The 18,896-nt window shown below is 64.4% G+C and overlaps 2 protein-coding genes across 6 annotated transcripts; both read left to right on the top strand.

The window, feature by feature from the left end:
* Nucleotides 1–489: 489 nt before the first annotated feature.
* GRTP1 (growth hormone regulated TBC protein 1) lies at nucleotides 490–18,625 on the top strand. Of its 5 annotated transcripts, none has more exons than XM_045978026.1 (8): nucleotides 490–672; nucleotides 859–1,010; nucleotides 6,023–6,181; nucleotides 8,757–8,881; nucleotides 10,653–10,749; nucleotides 15,684–15,856; nucleotides 15,945–16,130; nucleotides 18,285–18,625. In XM_045978026.1, the coding sequence occupies exons 1-8, from the start codon at nucleotides 635–637 to the stop codon at nucleotides 18,372–18,374; spliced, it is 1,020 nt and encodes a 339-aa protein (XP_045833982.1). In that variant the 5' UTR covers nucleotides 490–634; the 3' UTR covers nucleotides 18,375–18,625. The 5 variants fall into 5 exon arrangements, with proteins under 5 accessions (XP_045833982.1, XP_045833981.1, XP_045833980.1 ...); XM_045978025.1 differs by having other exon boundaries at nucleotides 15,630–15,856; nucleotides 18,288–18,625; XM_045978024.1 differs by having other exon boundaries at nucleotides 15,630–15,856.
* LOC123924978 lies at nucleotides 6,193–8,745 on the top strand. Its single transcript, XM_045978029.1, has 2 exons — nucleotides 6,193–8,491; nucleotides 8,569–8,745. The coding sequence occupies exons 1-2, from the start codon at nucleotides 7,952–7,954 to the stop codon at nucleotides 8,656–8,658; spliced, it is 630 nt and encodes a 209-aa protein (XP_045833985.1). The 5' UTR covers nucleotides 6,193–7,951; the 3' UTR covers nucleotides 8,659–8,745.
* Nucleotides 18,626–18,896: the final 271 nt, after the last annotated feature.

Raw genomic sequence — 18,896 nt, 5'->3', positions numbered from 1 at the left:
GAAAGTAAAACGTGGGTCGCAGGTCAGAAGTCTGAGCTTTGGACCTGCCCGGCAGGGCCGCGGGGGGTACCTCTGAGACATGCAACTGGATTTCTCTTCGCTCAACGCCCAGAAGGCCCTAAAGGGAGGGACGAGGACTCCTGATGGCCCACCCAGCCGGGGGTGGGCCTGCACCCCCTCCCCCGCCCAGGGCCCCCCCGCAAGCACCCCATCCCTCCCCCGCGGTGCCCCCACACCCCATCCGGCGTCCAGGCGCCCCCCACCCCAGCCCACACTATCCCGCCCTGCCCCCCACCCCCGCCCCGTGCTCCTGCCCCCAGATGCCCCCCACACCGCACCCCGCCCCAGCGTCCTTCCCCAACCCCGTCCCGCCCCCAAGGAGCCCTGATCCCGCCCCCGCCCCCGCAGCTCGGACGCCGCCCTCCGCCGGGCCGCGGGAGCAGGTGCAGCGCCGCGCCCGCCCCTCCCTCGCCGCCCCTCCCCCCGCTCATCCTTTGGGCCCCGCCCACCGCCCCGCCTCCCCCGCCCGCGGCCCGGCGGAAGGACTCGCGCTCCGGTCCGGGGAGGAGGCCTCGGCCCCGCGCCGACCCCGCGGTTCCCGCGCCCCCGGGCGTTCCGTCCCCGCCCTCCCGGCATGGAGTCCGCGGGGCGCGCCCAGGACCGGGTCCCCAGGTGGGTGCGTGGGGGCCGGACGCGCCTCGCCCAGCGTGGGTGCGGGTGCGGGTGCGGGACCTGGGGTTCGGGGTGCGGGTGGGTGTGGGGCCGGCCCCGCTGCTCTCGTCCCCGCGGGGACCCGGGCAGGCCACGGCGCACGTGCGCGCGGAGCTCAGGCTCACGGTCCGTCCCGCTGGGGCGCAGGGTGGACCCGCTCGGGTTTGAGAGGCCCCCGGACTTCGACTACGCGGCCTACGAGGAGTTCTTCTCCGCCTACCTGGTGGTGCTCACCCGGAGGGCCGTGAAATGGTCTAAGCTTCTGCAGGGGGCAGGCCGCGTCCGGAGCAGCGGCACAGGTGAGTGGGGCCCGGGCTTCCCCGAGCTGCCCTGGGCGCTGCCCGGCGCGCACAGTCCGACCTCGCCAGGGCTTGCTCTGGGAAGGCGCAGGAGACCCGACCCTCCCCCTGGGACAGACCCGCCTTCCTTCCAAGCCGGACGGAACTGGGGGGGCAAGAAAGCCAATGTCCTGCTCTCCAGGGAGCGCGCGGTTCTCCCAGGAAGCCTCCCCTCCGGCCCCTCCGCGAAGCCCACCTCGTTCCAGGCCCGCGGCTGCCACCTGTTTTCCCCAGGAACACCGGCCTGCGCCTGCCTCTCTGGGCTTCTCCCCTCCTCCAGGCTTTGACCAGGATGCCGCCTCCGAGAGGCCCTCCCAGGCTCCTATCTGGGATGGCGGGTCCTTCCTGTTCCAGCACACAGCCCGGCAGGCCTTCCCTCTCTGGCCGGTGACTGGGGCCTGTCTGCTTCGGCGTGTCCCTGCGGGAGTCAGGCCCACTCCTGCAGCGGGGACGGTCTCTGTCATGGCTTCAGAACCTGGAGGAGTGAAGGAAGACGTGTCTGTCTGCCGGGTTCCCCAGGCTGCAGAGAAGGGACGGGTGGGACCGGCAGGCGTCGGCAGGTGTGTGCTTCCAGGAGCTGAGATAAGGGACCTCGTGACAAAGACCGGGTGAGGGCGGAGGGCAGCTGCCGGGCCAGAGCCGTGTGACCAGAACCGGGACGGAATGCAGGCGTGCTGGACTTGGAGCCAGGGTTTGGTCACGTGGCCAGGCCTAGAGAGGCCCCCTGTGACAGGGATTTTAAGCAAGGGGGGTGACAAGAGCCAGTTTTGCTGGTAAAGGGGCCGGTGAATAGGCCCCGAGTGGTGCTGGTGTGCAGGGCAGGTGCTCAGGAGGGTTGGCCGAGGCACTTTGATCGTCTGGGGCAGCGGTGGGGCCCGGGGCCCGGGGCTCCACCACCCCCACGCTCCCCCCTGCTGGGCCCCCTTCTGGCTGTCAGCGATGGGGGAGGGTTTGGTAAGCCCTGAGGTAAGTCGGCCTCATTCCCAGAGGGCTGGCGGGGGAGGGGGGGGGCAGGTGCCGGGGGACTCGGGCTGGGCCCTGTGGCCCCGCGGGTTCCGGAGGCCATGCGCCGTGCGCCTCCTCCAGGGGCCAGAGCGGCCGTCCCTCCTGTCCCCTGCGTTACTGTTTGCAGAGCGCATCTGCTTTTGTTTCCTCCTTTATTCGTTCCTGAAAGTGACTGGTCTTTTGTCCTTGAAAAACGTACGAGGGTATGAAGTAAACACCATTTATGGACGTGGGAAAACATGCCGTGAGAGGTGTAAGGTGACCCCGAGCTCCTCTCCGGGCCCAGACCCTTGCGTGAGGCGGAGGTGACGGTCAGGACCGCGCTGTGTCCCCGCGGGAGCAGGGCGCACGCACACACGCGTGCAAAAACACGCGTACCAACAGCCGCACGGCCCGTTGGCCTTCATGCGGGAGAAGGCGTCCCGGCCGCCGTGGCGGGCTCCGCTCGGCTGACGGTGGCCGGGGACCCGCCCTCACTGTCAGGGGCGAGTGCGGAGCCCGCTCTCCCGAGAAGCAGACGCGCCTTCGTCTCCTGATTGGCTTTCATCGTTTGGTTCTAGCGAGTCGCGTCCTTCCCTTTGAGTGAGGTGAGCCCGCCGACGGTCTGCGTGGCCTCCCGAAGCCACGTCTGCGTCCCGTGTCTGTTTCCCCCCATCCGTTCTCTCCAGCTGGAGCCGGGGTGAGAGCAGCCGGGTGCGGAACCTTCCAGACGCTTGTCCTTCTCTCGCGGTTCAAAGGTTTTGTCTCGTTTTTGCGGCTGCTCTCTTTCAGCACTGGTACCTGTGGGCTTTAAGGATGGAAGCTGGTTTTCTTGAACTACTTCGATTTTTCTTTACCGTTTCTTTGGCTCAGTGACGTTAGTGTGTGATTGTGCTGACGAGTGTGAACAGCGCCGCCGGTCTGGACGCAGGGGTGTCGGGTTCCCGCCGCCTGGGGCCCGGCGTCGTGCCGTCTTCAGGAAGCGGAGCAGGGACCGGTGCGAGGCGTGGGGGCCGCGCAGTCCGTCACGCTGGGGGTCGAGGCTGGCGCTCGCGTGCGGGTGGGGAGCCTGTGAGCTGTCGGGCACGAACAGGAGCGCGAGTCCTTCCAACCGTGAGACTCCGGTTCTCCCGCCAGCTCCAGGCCGATGGCAGTGTCGTCGGGCATGTGGCACCCCGGGGAGGCGGCGACGTGAGGGGACCAGCGGGTGCCCGTTCACAGTCCGGGAGCTGTTTCAGAGCCCCCCCGGCTTCCCCTGCACACCCCATTTTGGTCCCGTCCTGGGACCGAGTTTTGTTTCGCCGTCCTGCTGTGGGGTGCCGTTTTGGACGACTTTCATCTGGACGCCAATCTTCGGGTCCCCGGTAACACGGCGACCTCTGGATCTTGGTGTCAGCCACGTGTGCCGAGGACAGCCCGGACTTCCGGCTTGACTGCACGTTCGTGGTGCGACGGACGCGATGAAGGTCTGCTTTGTCTTCTGCTTCCGTTCTCTCTGGAGCGGACACCCCCTGGGGACCGAGACACCGCTTCCTCCCCCCGCCTAGGAACGCGCAGGTGCGCAAGCTCAGCCCGGCCTGCAGCGTCCTTTGCTCGCGCTCCCCGAGGCCAGGGATGCGGGAGCCGCTCGGGGAAGGCCAGGCTCTGGGCGCAGGGAAGCCACTTCATTTTCTGCCGGAGAAACGGTGGGACTCCAGAGAACAAGCAGCAAAAGTAGCAGAAGGCTTTGTCCTTGGAAACTGTTGCAACAGCTCCGAGCCCTTGACCTCCTGGCCCGGCGGGCTGGCCGGTCCTCCAGAGCCCAGCGTCTCAGTCCAGGAAGGGTTCAAGCATTTTGCACTTGCTTTTCTTCTATTTAAAAAAGTTTTAATTTGCAGAGAGAGTCACTCTCACCTGTTTACACTTCTGTGAGTTTAGACAAACGCACAGAGCCCTGTGTCCCTCCCAGCAAGGCTGAGAACAGTCCCCTCCTGCCGCCCGTCCCTCCGGGGCCTCCGAGGCTGGCTCCTGCCTCCCCCTGCTTCGGCGCCGCGTCTGCTGGCAGCGGTTTGGGTATCGCAGAGGAACCTTCCGGGTCCAGTGACCATGGGCTGTGCCTGAGTGTGGCGGGTGGACGATGTGGGGGAGGCGACCAGCCAGTGTTGTAAACCCCGGAGCAGAGCTGCTGGTAATGGTGTGGACTGCGTGGGAGGCCGCAACCTTCCTGCCGTGGCCACCAGCCCGCCGTGGCCACCAGCCCGGCCTCCCCCCGCCTTCTCGAGCCGCGCCTGTCGCCCGCCGCCTTGTGCAAAAAGGCTGTTCGGCCTGCAGGACTTCGCTTCGCAACTTTGTCAGAAAGCTTGTGCGGGGCGGGTTCTGGGTTTCGTGTCCTCCATTCTCCTCCGTGTCTGTGTTTCCACCGGCCCTACACGGTCGGCGTCACCGTGAACTCGGGTAGGGACTCCGGCTTTCCCTCGAGGGGACGTTCCCTTGTCTTTCCGCGGGACTTTCGGAACCAGGTCAGACCGATACGTCAGGGTTAAGGTTCTGGTGGTTTGTCGTTGTCATGTGTGTCTTTCCTTTTTGGGGTCCCCCCCGGCGTGGGCCGCGCCCCCCAGGAGGGCAGCCGGGTGAGGGCGGCTCCTTCGGTAGAAGGTGCCAGGCATGGGGGGGGGGAGCCCAGCCGGAGCCCCTCGTGCGCTCACGGCCCGCGCGTCCGCTGTCCTGGTCCTGCGCGTCCGCTGTCCTGGTCCCCCGCCGGGAGAGGACACCTGCTCAGAGGCTGCTGCCTTGGGGACGGAGGGGGCTTCTGGTGGCCTTGGGCTTTGACTGAGCAGTGTCCCTCTGTCCCCGGCTGTGGTCGCGCTCAGCCAGGAGGCGCCGCGGGCCCTCCTCCGGGAGCCCATGCCGGGCGCTCCGCGGTCGTGGGACACTGTGGGACTGAGCCTGCGTTCCTCGGGCGATGCTTCCCGGGGAGCGCTGCGGGCGCGTCCCGTGTTCTTCTTCCCGCAGGGCTTGGTGGCGCTCCTTTCCTTGTGGGACCTTTTATTTTTTCCTAAAGTCTTTTTTAAAAAATCTGTATATTTTAAAGTGCATTTCTTCTTTAAGAGTGGTACTTAAGATACAGTATGAAAGGAAAACAGCAATGCTTTGAATATTTCCTTTGAAAATGAGCTGTTTTGAGGGTTCAGTTAAGATCGTTAAAAGCGTAACATGGTGCCCCGGTCACTGTAATTCATTTGACTGTTGGCGTCACAAATCTTTCCCATGTACCCGGGAAATGAGCGATTCGTTGAGGTAGCTGCCGGCTTTGGCTTCTCTTCCTGTTTCTCTGGTCGTCGGGATGACATACTCATCAGCAAAAATATTCCGCCCAAACCAGCTTTGCACTTACCCAGAGCAGGTGTAGGACAGGAGGACGGTGGCCGCTGCCGCTGGAACCCCCAACCAGCGGGGCCGCGCAGACCCCAGCCCCGCAACCTGCTGCGCCTCCTCCCTTGCTCTGGCTTACGCTCGCGCTTTCCCGAGCCGCCGTTTGACCTGGTCCCGTGTCCCAGTCACCGCAGGGCTGGACCATGTATGTCCCTGAGCTGCCGTCCCCGCGCACAGCCTCTCTCCGACCCTCGATGCTCTGCTTCCTGCTCTGCGACCAGCAAGGGCCCCTCCTGGCCTCTGTCCCTTCCCTCAGCGTGGCCTCTGTCCCTCCGGTTTTCAGGTGTCCCCTCCCGTGTGTGGATCCTGGCCTGCATGGCCCTGACCCGGAGCTTGGGGCCTGGCCTGCGGCGTCTGGCACTGTCCGTGCTGGTGAGGGGGGGCCCCGGGAGCTGGCTGCGTCACCCGCCCGCCTGTTACAGCGTGGGACAGCCAGCGGGGTCTGTGCCACGTGTGTGTCCTCGTCTTCTCCTGTTGCATGCGCGGAGAAGTGAGCGTTCTTGGCTCAACGGCGTGTGCACGGTTTCGGAGCCCGGGCAGCACGCACCTGTGCCTGACGTGGCCTCTTCTCCGTTCAGTGAAGCGCTATATCCGGAAAGGCGTCCCCCTGGAGCACCGGGCCCGCGTCTGGATGGGGGTGAGCGGAGCCCAGGCCCAGATGGACCGGAACCCCGGCTATTACCAGCGCCTGCTCCAGGGCGAGCACGATGACAGGCTGGAGGAGGCCATCAGGACAGGTGAGCCGCCCAGGCGGGGGTGTGGGGTGGGCAGCTCCCCGGGACAGTCAGGTTCCAGAGGAAACACACGTTGTTCGAGAGGCACCTGCTGCTTTGAAGTGGAAGTTTTTATTTTTCTGAAGGAAAACCAAAGCTTAAGCATTCCCAGGGGGAGAACAGTGGCTTCCCTTGCTTCCGCAAACTGCGCACGCCCAGCCAGCAGGTAGGGACCGGGGCGAGGGCAGGACCAGGCTTCTTCCGTGGGGAGCTGGAAGGGGGGGTTGCTGCTGAGCCAGCGGTCAGGACCGGGCGGTCATCGGTAATCGCTTGAGGGATTTGTGCGGATGGCAGTGCCCTCGGGCTTAGACACAGTGCTGACGCCCGCCGCCGCGGCCCGCCCGTGTCACACTCCCGTCACCGTCTGGGAGCTGATGGGCCCCAGATTATCTCAGTGGCACTCTAGTTGGCAAATGTGCAGAGAGCCCCAGACCACCTAAACTGAATAATGAGATGTTGAGGGCGTGTCTCTGCCTTTCTGACTTCGTCTTTGAGAAATACAAACTTAAACACCAAATCCTTCTAATTTTTATTTTATTTAACTTTTATGTATTTCAGAGAGAGTGTGCACACATGAGTGGGGTGCAGGGTGGGAAGGGGGAAGCAGGCTCCCCGCCGAGCAGGGAGCCCGATGCGGAGCTCGATCCCAGGACTCTGAGATCATGACCTGAGCCGAAGGCAGAGGCTTCACCGACAGCCACCCGGGCGCCCCACAAAATAATTTTTTAAAACCCAGTTACTTGAATGTGCTGAGAGGTGGGGCTCCCCGGTGGAGCCCAAGAAAGGGGGTCCCTCAGCCCTCAAGGCAGCCCCCACGCCAGAGCCTGGGCCAGGAGGGGCCGCCGGGTGGCCTCAGATCGGGGGAGGCCGCGTGTGTCAAATAAAACGATGCCGCTGGGCTCTCTGCTCCGCGGGGAGCCTGCTTCCTCCTCTCTCTGCCTGCCTCTCTGCTTACATATGATCTCTCTCTGTCAAATAAATAAGTCTTTAAAAACAAAACAAAACAAAAAAAACCAAAAAAACCGATGCCGCTGCTGTCGGTCCGAAACGTGAATTGAAAGGCTCTGCTCAGTGCCGGCATTTGTGGATAAAATTTTTTCCGTGAAGTATACGTAACAGAATTTACTTACCCTCCCGTCTTCCCAAGCGGAAACTCCGTCCCCGTTACACAACAACGGCGTCTCCCCCCCGCCCGGCCCGGCCCCCTCCTTTCTGTCCCCGCCAAGTGACACAGGCGGCGTCTGCAGGGCTGGGTCTGGCTCGCTTGGCTCAGCCACGGCCTCAAGGTCGCCCGTGTCAGTGTGTCCTTCCTTCTCAGGGCCAAGTACCGCTGTCGGGACAGAGCCGTTCCGGGCCGGTGAGGGGTGTGACGGGCGCTCCGGTCGCCGCCTGCTCGCGCGAGTGTGGGGTCAGGCACCGGCGCCCGAGGACACCTGCTTCCCGTTCTTTGGGGGATGGCCCGGAAGTGGGCCAGCGGGGTCCTGCGGTCGTTCGGAGGGACCTGGAGGAGTCTCGTCCCGGGGACGGAGGCTGCAGCATTCACGCCGCGTGTGAGCGCAGCCGGACCGGGCTGGGAAGAGAAAGGTTTCAGAAGGAAAAGCTCCCAGTGGGGAACAGTGTCAAAGAACGAGCACTGCTGTCACTCCAGAGTCCGGATTGGTGCAGGACCCCAGTTCCGTCCTGGGGGAACGTTCAGAATTCTGGAGCAGAAGCTTCTCTGGAAACAAACACGCGATGGGGAGCACCGTGCTCCGGGGCCCTGAGCTCATGGTGCGCTTAGGGCTGCGCTCCGACGAGCAGGCGTCCCGCTCGGGCGCCGCGGGCAGGGACATTGGCCCTTTCCGTCTGCGGTGGGGACACTGGCACAAGCCGAGGCAGGCTCCGGGCGCCTTCGATGGCACTGTTGGGGGGCGGAGGGTCCGGCGTGTCCCGGTCCGCTCCAGTGATGCAGCCATCGCGGCGGCCAACGCGCCGCCATCCCACGTGGGAGAAGGACACGTACCTGCTCCTCCCAGCTGTGTCAGGGCTGACGCCCGGGAGCAGGTGTCGGGTCTGCGTGGCCTGTCCGGCGCGGGGACAGAAGGCCGGCCGGGGCGTGCGAGGGGTGGAGAGAGGCCGGCCGGGGCGTGCGAGGGGTCTGTCCTCTGTGTTCACTCACGTCCTTTAGCTCTGACAGGGCTGCTCGGTGTGCTTCTGTGCTCAGGATTGGGAGGATTTTCCAGTGCTGCGAGCGGAGCTCCCCTGGCACCTGGGGTCCTGGAGCTCAGTGCCCCCCGGCTGGGGGGACGTTGGGGCGGCGGGAGCAGCCTCAGGGAGAAGGTGCCGTTGGGGCCGCCGGGGCTGCGGGGCTGCGGCTGGATGGGAAAGGGGACCCCGCCGGCACCTTCGTCTTCTATCCCGACTCCGTGAAGGGCGACCAGGGTTGCCAAACAGGGTTTTAGGCCTCGTCGTGGGTAGGCACAGCGACTGCTTTGTCTATCACGGGCGAGTGTTCTGTCTCTGCCCTCTGGATGATTCCGTGTCATGAATTTCCCTGCAGATATGAACAGGACCTTCCCGGACAACGTAAAGTTCCGGAAGAGCGCAGACCCCTGCTTACAGACGACCCTGTACAACGTGCTGCTGGCCTATGGGCGCCACAACCAGGGCGTGGGCTATTGCCAGGTGAGCGCCGGGAAACTGGCACGTGCCAGCGGGGAAGGTGAGAGCGAGCAGCGCCCCCGTTCGCAGCAGGGACGCTCTCCTGGTGAAGGCTAGGTGCCCGGTCCCGCTCCTGAGTTCCCGGTGGAGCCCCAGACGCCGGGCTGTGCCGTCGGCATCAGGACCGCATCTGTCTGGGATTTCTTTTGGAGCCGCCCGTAGGGCGCGGTGAGGCTGGGGAGCAGACGGGAAGTCCCTATGTGAGCAGGACCTCCTGGCCTCAGTGCAGGGAGTGCGTGTGTGTACATGCCTGTGGGTGTGTGTCCACACGCTCGCGCCTGCATGCACACGTGTGTACCGTGTGCGAGCGCATCTGCGTGTGTATGCGTGTGCGCGTGCGTGTCCGTGCGTGTGCGTGTGTGTCCGCGCACAGGCACACGATGTGCTGGGAGTTCCCTCCACATCACTTCCGGCGCCCGATCTCCCCGGTCTTCCCCGCAGTGGCAGGAACTGTCGATGGCTGTCACGTCGCGCGGATTTGCGGCAGGAAGCAGCAGGCCACGTGTGGACCCGTCCTTCCTCCCAGACGTCACTCTGCCGGGGGCGTGCGGAGGGAAAGAGAGAAGGGCCCAAGGGCCTGTGTGGGGACGCTTGGCCCTTCCCGCCTGGGCCTGCGCTGCTGGGGCGTGTGAGCGGGTTGCGTGCGGTCAGCCCGGCACATGGTGCCAGCGGCCTGCGGGCTTGCGGGGGTTGGTGCGGCTTCCCGCTTCCCGAGCTCCGGCGTCTGCCGTGTCCTGGTCATGCCAGGAGTCGCGGGTGGGGAGTCACCTTGGGCGGTGGGATCGTGGACAGCCGTGGGTCAGGCTCGGGTGGGGGCGGGACAAAGTGCCGGAGCGGGCAGGGCGGGGCGGGGCCTTCTGCAGAAGCCTCTGGCCCTTGCGGCGGGCGATGCTGCTGGGAGGAGGCCGGGCTGGGCTCCTCTCACCACCGTCACTTAGGGTCCTGAACGAGGACCGGCCTGGAGGGGCTGTGGAGACCCTGCGGTCTGGCCTCCGCTCTTGCGGATTTTAGAAACGGCTTCAGACTCAGCCGCTCGGGCTGTGAGCATGGGTGAGGCCAGAGCTCGCGTGGCGCCGGCTCGGCGAGTGCAGGAGACTGTGCCAGCGGCAGTGGGCGGGGTCCCTCGGCGGCCCCCGGCCCCTGGTGGTCTCTGATGTGGGCCTCCCACACCATGTGGCCTCTCCCTGCGTGGGGCGTGAGGGTCGGGGCCCCTCTCCTGGCTGGTCCCCGCGTGACCGGAGGGCGACGTGCATCTCCGAGAACACGGAGACGTGGTGGCGTGGGTTGCGGACGGCGGGTCTGAAAGGCCGTGGCGCAGACACCGCCCCGCGGTGGGCCCGCCCCGGCCTGCGGCTCGTGGCCCGTGACCGTCTACGTCCCTGCCACAGGATGTGTCCGCACGTGTCAGGCCACGTTCCTCATGGTTTGGGGGAGACTCGGTTCCGGGTCTGGTTTCCCATCAGATGCCGCCGCGTGTCTGACCGTCGTAGGACCCTGCTGGGAGCCGTGTTGTCCCGAGGTGCAAGGTGGGCAGAGAGACCGCAGGCTTCCAGGCCAAGCCCCCAGGAGCCCCCTCACACCGAGCGGTGTTCCTGCCTCTTGTGCCCAGTGCGTCACCAGAAGGCCACCCCGGGGTGGCGCAGGTTTCAGGGGCAAGTGAGGGACACGCAGCTCGTGGTGAGCAGCTGAAGGTCCCGGAGCCTCGTGGGGCTCAGACGTCCTCTTCTCCCTTCAGGGCATGAATTTCGTGGCCGGATACCTGATCCTCGTCACCAAGAGTGAGGAAGAGTCCTTCTGGCTGTTGGACGCCCTCGTGGGAAGGATACTGCCGGGTACGTGTACGGCTCCCGCCATGGGCCCTCCCTGGCCCGGGCCCGGTGCCCTCACGGCGGCCGCACTGGCTCAGAGGGGCTGTCCCGGCGCGGGATGGGCTTATGGGGAAAGCGAGCACCGGAGGGGCCTTGTGCCGCTTCTGCACGCTGCGTCTTGAGCTGGAATCCTCAGTGTCGGGACCCTGGCCTGGTTCCCCGCCTGAACCGTCGTGGGGAGCGTCGTGGACCCCCGTGCGGGTGCCGCAGCCTGCGGGGGAGGCCGCCTGGCCCCGGGCAGACTTGGTCCTCAAGAGTCCACAACGCTGCTGCTGTTACGGAGGCAGAGGTCGTTCTTTTCACGCGTTTCTCCGTTTCTCTGTATTAACTAATCTTAACCAATCTTAACTAATAATTACTTATAGGTGAGTCATCACTTTACTCGTTAACAAACACCACGGTTTTGGTGGTGCACGGCGTAGATGGAGCTCGCTCTGGGGAGAGACGTGGCGGGAGCCGTGGCGGGTGGGGGAGGACCTGTTCCCTCCGCGGCTGTGACGGGGGTCGGGACCGCGCACAGCCTCCCGTGGGGCCGGGCTGTGGACCGGTGTCCCCCCGCAGAGCGGGCCAGCCATGTGGCGGTGGGCGCTCTGGCTTCTGCCCCGTGGCCCACAGCACGCGTCAGCGTCAGGACAGCCGTGCCGTGCAGCCCGATGAGCGAATCCATTTTACAGATGAGAACACTTGAGGCCTCCACCCCGTGATTGTCAGACCTTGGCCCGTGTCTCACGGAAGCGTGAACCAGAGTGGCTTTGGGACAGGAAGGAAGCTTCCAGATGGGCCTCCTCTTGCTCCCGTGCCGCCATCCATGAGGGTACCTGGGCCCGCGCTAGCGACCTGCCGTGATGGGGCACCTTTGAGGAAGGCACGAGCCCCGGACGTCCCGGCTTCATCATGGGGGCCTGTGCTGTGGGGGCAGGAACAGCGAGGAAGCTGGGGCAGGACGCCCGATGCTGTGGTGACAGAGACTGAACTGTGAGGCGTGTTTGTGTCCCTGGCCGGGATGTCTACACGGGGTTGTTGAGAACCGGCCGTGTGAGCGTGGCTCCGGGGGCCTGGGCTCGTCCGGGAAGGAGTGTAAACGGCCCGTCCTGGCTCAGTGCGTCCCAGGAGAGCGGAGCGGGTGTCAGGAGATGACAGGAGCCCGTGTGGAGAACGAGAGGGGCTCCGGCCGACCCTCTGTCAGCCCGTGAGGTCACTTCCTACCATCACGAGGTGCCGTTGAACCAAACCGCAGTACGCACAGGTCTTGCTTCAAAACCAAAATATCCAAATAGAACGGCCAGGACAGACGGGGACAGGAGGTGGGCGCGTGGGCCACACTAGCCGGGCGGCTCCAGGGCCAGCGTCCCACGGGGTGTTGAGGTGGCGGCAAGGATAGGCTAGAACCTCGGCCCGTGCCGCCCAGTCCCCTCCTCCCTGCAGGCAGGTGCCCGTGCCGCGCGGGCTCCTGGGCTCGTGCACACACGCGCTCACACACGGACCACGCAGGGAGGAGCAGCAACACGGGACAGGAGCCGTCGGAAGAGAAGCGGACACGAGAGCTGGTTCTTTGGAAAAACCGATACAACAGGCAGGACTGGCCAAGAAGTGGGCGAGGGACTTTGAAGAGAGTGCTGGCGTCTGGGATTAAGAACTCCCAGAGAGTATGGATAAAACGAAGAGGCCAGATGGGGAGCTGAGGAAACACAAAGCTGACGGAGGGAGCCGAGAACGTCCGGGAGGACCCGCGGGCAGACACGCAGTCGCATCAGACCTCAGGGGAACTGATCATTTCTTCATCGGTTTTGCAGAAAATAGAGGAAGAAACGCCCGTCCGCTCCCGACACGGGGCCCGCACCACCTCGCCCTGTGCCGGCCGACCTCGTGTGCACACACAGCCTCCCTGGCAGGGCGGCAGCCGCCGGGATCCTGACGGGCTGCGGGGTCTCTTGGGATGCAGGAAGGCCTAACCGCGAGAAGCTCGAGGGCAGCGTGAAGCCACCCAGGCTGGAAGGAGTCCCGGGCGTGAGTCCAGATGCTGTGATTGTGGGAACGCTGTGGTGTCCGGTCGGCGGTGGACAGCCCGGGGCCGAGCCAGAAACCCATCTGCCCACGCGCAGGCCTGCAGGAGCCGGTACGGGAGACGGGTCAGTGGGGAAAGACAGGCCGTCAGCAGCTTCGTGCCGTCTGCCCGGAAGGAAACAAGGTTCGACCCTTATTTCTATTCCGGGTGAACTCAAGACGCCTATGGAAAAGCAAAAGTTGGAGAACGTAGACGTACGGCAGCTTCACGAGTGTGGAGCACAGACGAAGTTCTTGCATGAAACGCTGCAGAAGGTGTGATTGATAACCTCAGTTACTTTAAAACGAAGAACCAATTTTGACACGAGACATCGTACGCAGAGCAAAAGGAGAAGCTGCAGCTTGGGGGAGGGCGTCTGTGACCGTGAAACTGCGCGTGAAGACTTCTAAGCTCCAGCAGAAGCAGCTCCGTGGAAATCCGTCCATTGGCAACGGGTCCGCGTGGCTGGCCAGGGTGTCTGGCGAGCACGGAGTGGGCCCGACGTGGACGGCAGAGCCTCAGCCACCAGTGGCCACCGCCCCGGCCAGTGGCACACCAGTTTCGGAGTTGGCGTAGAGCAGAGTCGTGTCCTGGGACGCCAGCACTCGGTGTCTGTGCGCACTCAGCTGGGCCCTGCACGCCCAGACCTGGCCGCTCACGCCAGCCACGGGGACGGGGGCGGCCTCTTCGGGGTCATCACCACTGAAACCCAGACATCCAGCGGGAGGAAGAGGGGACGGGGGAGGCCTCCGGGGCCTGCAGCTCCCCGGTGCTGATGGCGCTGTGACCTCAGGAGTACGGGGGGAGCACTGTCGCGGGGTAGAGGCCTCCCGAGAAGCGGGTAGCAGCTATTGCCCCTGCAGACTCAGGCAACGGGTGGTTCGTAGCCCGGCGCAAGCGAGGTGGCCCCGGGGAGGACCCGGGCAGTGCGATAGGGAGGCTCAGGGGTCCCGGGGAGCAGAGGGGTGGGCCTGCGCCCCAAGTCCCCGGGATGAACACGCCCTGGACAGTCGTCCCCCCTGTGGGCTGCACCTTGCCGGCTGTGCCCCCTGCCTGCGGGCCGTGCCTCTGCTTTCTTGTGGCCTACCCCCTCCGCCCTGCCCCGGCTCAGCCCTCTGATGCGCCGACGTGGCCATGAGGCCATTTGCAGAAGCGTGCCGCCCCCGGGACAGCCTAACGCAGGGCCCGGTTCGGGGCCACGTAGGAGGCTCCTCTGTTCCGGGCCTCACTGAGCACTGGGTCTTCTGCTCAGACGGGCCAGAGGCACGGGGTCCGTCTGCCTTCGCATCCCGGCGCAATGCGGGGAGGAGGGAGGGTCTAGGCGCTCCTGCCCTGGTGACTGGCCTGGGCCCGTGGCAGTCTGGGCACGCGTTCAGCGGCTCTATTTTTGGAGGCTGCTGTAAGCCTCTCTGGGGCCGGGAATGCGGCCACCGTGCTGGGAGCTGAGCAAATCCTCTTACCCGTCCAGGGCTTAACCCCGGCTCCCTCGGGATGTGGCTCAGACAACTGGGTCTCGAGCAGGACACTTGAAGGGACGACAGAGACTGTTCTTGTCTCGCGGGGGAGGGGCCGGGGTGATGGTCCGCGCACGAGGCGACAGATGCAAGAGGACGACGGGGGCAGGGAGAACTGAGGATGCCTGCTGTCTTGTCACCGACTCGGCGTCTATGAAATCAGTTCCAGGGTCCGTTATCACACAGGGCCTGGCTCTGAAGATCCGTCACGTCACGTGGGATCGTGTCCGTTTTGTAGCGACCCTGTTTTCACCGGGCCGGTTAATGACTGTCTCGTGCCTTCGCCACGGTGCGCGGCCACGGTGCGCAGGGGCAGCCCGACCAGAAACTGGCACGGTGCCCCGTCTCCTTATTTTACCACGTAGATTACTTCCTGGATTTCAATAGTAAAACTAAGCATTAAAATAGAACTTGTCGCTTGATGAGCTGGAAAGGACGGGTGCGCACCCCGAGAAGACGTGCAGTGGGGGGTGTGGCTTCGTCTCACGGACGCAGGTGCCCAGGCCCTGGGATGGCGGAAGTCACTAGCACGTGTCATGCTTTCTGGGCTCCTGGGGCCACCAGGGAATGTCTCCAACATCAAGCCGCGGGTTTTCTTTGGGAATGAACAGGACAGACTGTAGACCTCACGCTGTCCTTCTGTGGTCAGAGGGCTGGGGACGTTTGGCTCCTTCTAGAACCCGGGGAAGTATCCTGTCCCGGGCCCCCGAGTGTGCAGGCATGCAGGCCTGACTGTGAGCTAACAAGCCCATCGGGCGCCACGTGTGGACATCTGTGGTCAGTGTCTTGTCCTCTGCGAGGCTGCCTGGACCCATGGCCGCCCTGGCTCCCGGGAAGGGGCTCCCTGTTGCACTGTCCCCAAGGCCGCGGTGGCCCCAGGCCTGCCCCCGTGCCCCACAGCCTCCTCCAGCTGGGCAGCGGGTGGGCGGGCCCCTGCGGCTGGGACCGACTTCCCGCGTGACTACGTTGGCTCCGGGGCCTGCTGTTTGCTGAGCACCGCGTCCTCGTGGTTCGCCCACGTGGCAGCAGGTGTCGGGGTCCCCTTCCTAAGGCTGGGTGGTGACCCGCCGTGTGCACAGTGCACCACTCTTACCCGCTCCCCTGGGGGCAGACACGGACTTGCGTCCTCCGCACGGTGGTCGTGGGAACCGCGGGCCGCGGGGAGACCCCACAGCCAGCGGACTCTCGCTGCCGCACGGCGGGGCCTCGCTGTCCGGAGGGGCTGCTCTGCGAGCCACTCCCGGGCTCCCTGCGTCTTGCCGCGGAGGCTCCGCTTGCCCTCCCAGCGGAGAGGGGGCCGGGACACGGTGCCTGCGTTTCATGTCTCGTCCGTGCGGCAGATTACTACAGTCCCGCCATGCTGGGCCTGCAGACAGACCAGGAGGTCCTGGGAGAGCTGGTGAGGACCAAGCTGCCGGCGGTGGCGGCCCTGATGGACGGGCACGGCGTCCTGTGGCCCCTGGTGGTGTCACGCTGGTTCATCTGCCTGTTTGTGGACATCCTGCCCGTGGAGGTGAGCGCGGCGTGCGCCTTGCTGGGACCGGGGCTGCCTGGGTCGCACCCCCCCTCCCCTCCATGACACGCCACGTGTTTCTCTGCAGACCGTGCTCCGGATCTGGGACTGCTTGTTTAACGAAGGATCCAAGATTATCTTCCGAGTGGCCCTGACCCTGATCAAGCAACACCAGGCCTTTATTTTGGAAGCGACCAGCGTGGTGGACATCTGCGAGAGATTCAAGGCCATCACCAGGGGCAGTTTTGTGACGGAGTGCCACACCTTCATGCAGGTGCGTGTCTGGGGGAGCGTAGCCTGGGGAGAACTGTTCTGCCTGGCCCTGCCCCTCTGGGCCTCTGTCGGCCCCTCAGGCCATGTAGCTCCACCTCCTCCCGGAGTCCCACGACAATGGCTGCCGCTCCTGCTGGGCTGCCCCATGATGGGCTCCAGGGTGGCCGGGATCCCCGTCGGGCCAGCCCAGGTTCCCTGGGTCGGAGCACAGAGCCTTCTGATCTGCTGTCCTCTTGGAGCCCTTCCCTTGCTGCTGGTGTCTCTGGTTCTGGATGACTATCCTTGGCCCCACTGGGGTCACACGGTCTGTTGTCTGTCTGCTCCTAAAGGGCAGCGCCCTCAACAGGGCCCTGGATCCGGTATGGCCGTGTAGACCACTCATCTGCTGAGTGAGTGAAGCCGGAGCTCAAAGGACTGACAGGCCTTCCAGGAGGCCGTGGAGGGAGGCTGGGAAAGGCAAATTTTGGGTTTCCACGTTCCCACCCGAAAGGATCACCGGTGCAGGGGAGGTGGCGGAGGGTGCTGGGAAGGCCAGGGGCCAGGGGGTTCTGCCCACTGCCCAGGAGGGAGCAAGCCGCTAGCTCCACTTGGGGCACTGGCTGCCAGCTGTCAGGCGGCTCACAGGCGGCCTTCTGCAGGCAGAGTGCCCTAGAATCGAGGACCCGCCCGTGTGCCGCGTGGAGTCGGATAGCCCCGGGGCCCCCTGCACAGAGCCAGAGAGCAGCTGGGGTCTCTGGCCAAGGGCTCAGAGGGTGGGGGCGCCCGCTGTGGCCGGCCCCGAGGACGTGGGATGAGCTGAGTGTGGCTGCTGTGTTGGGGACCCTGGTCACCAGGGGCCGTAGCGTTTTCTGAATGGTGGGGTTCGGATGGGGAACAGGATGGCGGCCGACTCACTGGGAGGCTGGTCCTGCAGGACCGGATGCCTGGTCCAGAAGGGATTCTCTGTCTTGCGAGCCCTTTGATGCCAGCGTTGGGGGCAGCCAAGCAGCAGAGGGCAGGGGCAGGCGTCTGGGAACGAGTCTGCGATCTTGTGTCCAGAAGTTCATAGGAGCCGAACGCTGCTCTGAATGGCGCGCCGGCGTTTTCTGTTTGAGAGAGATGGGGTTTCCCCTTAACATACGGGACGGCTTGGGGGCCTCTGGGCCGTTCCAGGTGTGGGGCTCTAGCCGAGGACCCGCACACACGCATGCGCGCTCCAGGGGCACTAGTGCGGGCTTTTCCAGAGCCGCCCGAGGGGCGCGCGGACGGGCAGGAGGCAGCGGGGCCTGCCCCCTGGTCTGCCACGGGGACACGACGCCGCTGCGCGGCTTCACCCAGCGCAGACGCTGCCCTTCGAGGGATGTTGTTGGGGACCCGGCCCTGGGACAGGGAGTCAAACGTGCGTTTCTGCCTGAAAGCACGTTGGCACCGTACCTGCAGCTTGTCTGTCAGTCCGCACAGGGACATCTAGAATGTTCTGGAGAGTGAAGTGGTGACCTTGCACGAGCTCAGGGCAGCCATCTGGTGTGGAAATGGCTCCACACCGACGTCCTGGTGCCCGGCAGAGGACGTGCCTGACCCCTTTGGGAACGTGGCCAGTTAGAACGCACTCACTCACCCGGACCTTAGGGCCGGCTGAACGCGCACCTATGGGAGAACTTCTGAAATTTCTTTAAAAACCCTTTTTAATGCTCGCCTTGCATGTGGCCTCGTTTGTAACTGAATTTTTTTTTTTCTAAAGATTTTATTTATTTGACAGAGAGAGATCACAAGTAGGCAGAGAGGCAGGCAGAGAGAGGGAAGCAGGCTCGCTGCTGAGCAGAGAGCCTGGTGCGGGACTCGATCCCAGGACCCTGAGATCATGACCTGAGCCGAAGGCAGTGGCCTAACCAACTGAGCCACCCAGGCGCCCTGTAACTGAATTTCTCAGCCATAACCGCCGAAGTAATTACGGAGCATCAAGGGTGTGACGGCCAGGCCCTCTGCTCCCCACAGGCTCCGCCAGGCAGGCTTAGAGCCGCCACGGGCCCTCAGGGTTCAAGGGTCCGCACGAGCCCCCTCCCCCGCACAGCACAGCGGCAGGGCTGAGGCCCCTCGCTGCTGCTGGCAAGCCCTTACCTGGGTGGGTGGGGATGCGCCGAGCTGGTTTCTTACACGGGTTCCGTTTCTGTTCCAGAAGATATTTTCCGAGCCGGGGAGCCTGTCCATGGCCACCATCAGCAGGCTGCGCGCGAGCTGCCGGGCCAGGCTGCTCACACAGGGCTGACTGGGGTCCCTGCCCGCCGCCCATGGCGAGGCGTTTCCAGGGCCCACCAGCTTTTGCTGCTTCCCTTTCAGTGCTGTGAATACTCGAGGTGTCTACACTGGAGACTTTTTTTTAAAAGAACGATTTAGAACAACGTCCTTCTCTAACTCAGGGCCCACAAAGTCCTAAATTTCTAAAACTCTATTTTTACTTGAGATGTTCATCAATGAAATGTGAGACGTACGTATTTATAATAAACTGTGGCAACACGATGTGTGTGTGATTCTCTAGCAGCTTGTCGGCTGATTGAAAATGGAAACCCAGGGGCGCCTGGGTGGCTCCGTGGGTTTAAAGCCTCTGCCTTCGGCTCAGGTCATGATCCCAGGGTCCTGGGATCGAGCCCCACATCAGGCTCTCTGCTCAGGAGGGAGCCTGCTTCCCTCTCCCTCTCTCTGCCTGCCTGCTTACTTGTGATATGTCAGATAAATAAAATCTTAAAAGAAAGAAAACGAAACCCAGGCCGCAAACTGTGGGCAATATCAC

This window comes from Meles meles, chromosome 14 (genome assembly GCF_922984935.1).
Source record: "Meles meles chromosome 14, mMelMel3.1 paternal haplotype, whole genome shotgun sequence".
NCBI lineage: Eukaryota > Metazoa > Chordata > Mammalia > Carnivora > Mustelidae > Meles > Meles meles.
This window is presented reverse-complemented; position numbering and strand designations above follow the sequence as displayed.

Coding starts and splice junctions, on each gene's coding strand:
- GRTP1 (XM_045978024.1), top strand. CDS start 635: ATGGAGTCCGCGGGGCGCGCCCAGGACCGGGTCCCCAG. Junction 1,011..6,022: donor CGTCCGGAGCAGCGGCACAG/GTGAGTGGGGCC, acceptor TTCTCCGTTCAG/TGAAGCGCTATATCCGGAAA. Junction 6,182..8,756: donor GGAGGAGGCCATCAGGACAG/GTGAGCCGCCCA, acceptor ATTTCCCTGCAG/ATATGAACAGGACCTTCCCG.
- LOC123924978 (XM_045978029.1), top strand. CDS start 7,952: ATGGGGAGCACCGTGCTCCGGGGCCCTGAGCTCATGGTGCGCTTAGGG. Junction 8,492..8,568: donor TCCTGGAGCTCAGTGCCCCC/CGGCTGGGGGGA, acceptor GCTGCGGGGCTG/CGGCTGGATGGGAAAGGGGA.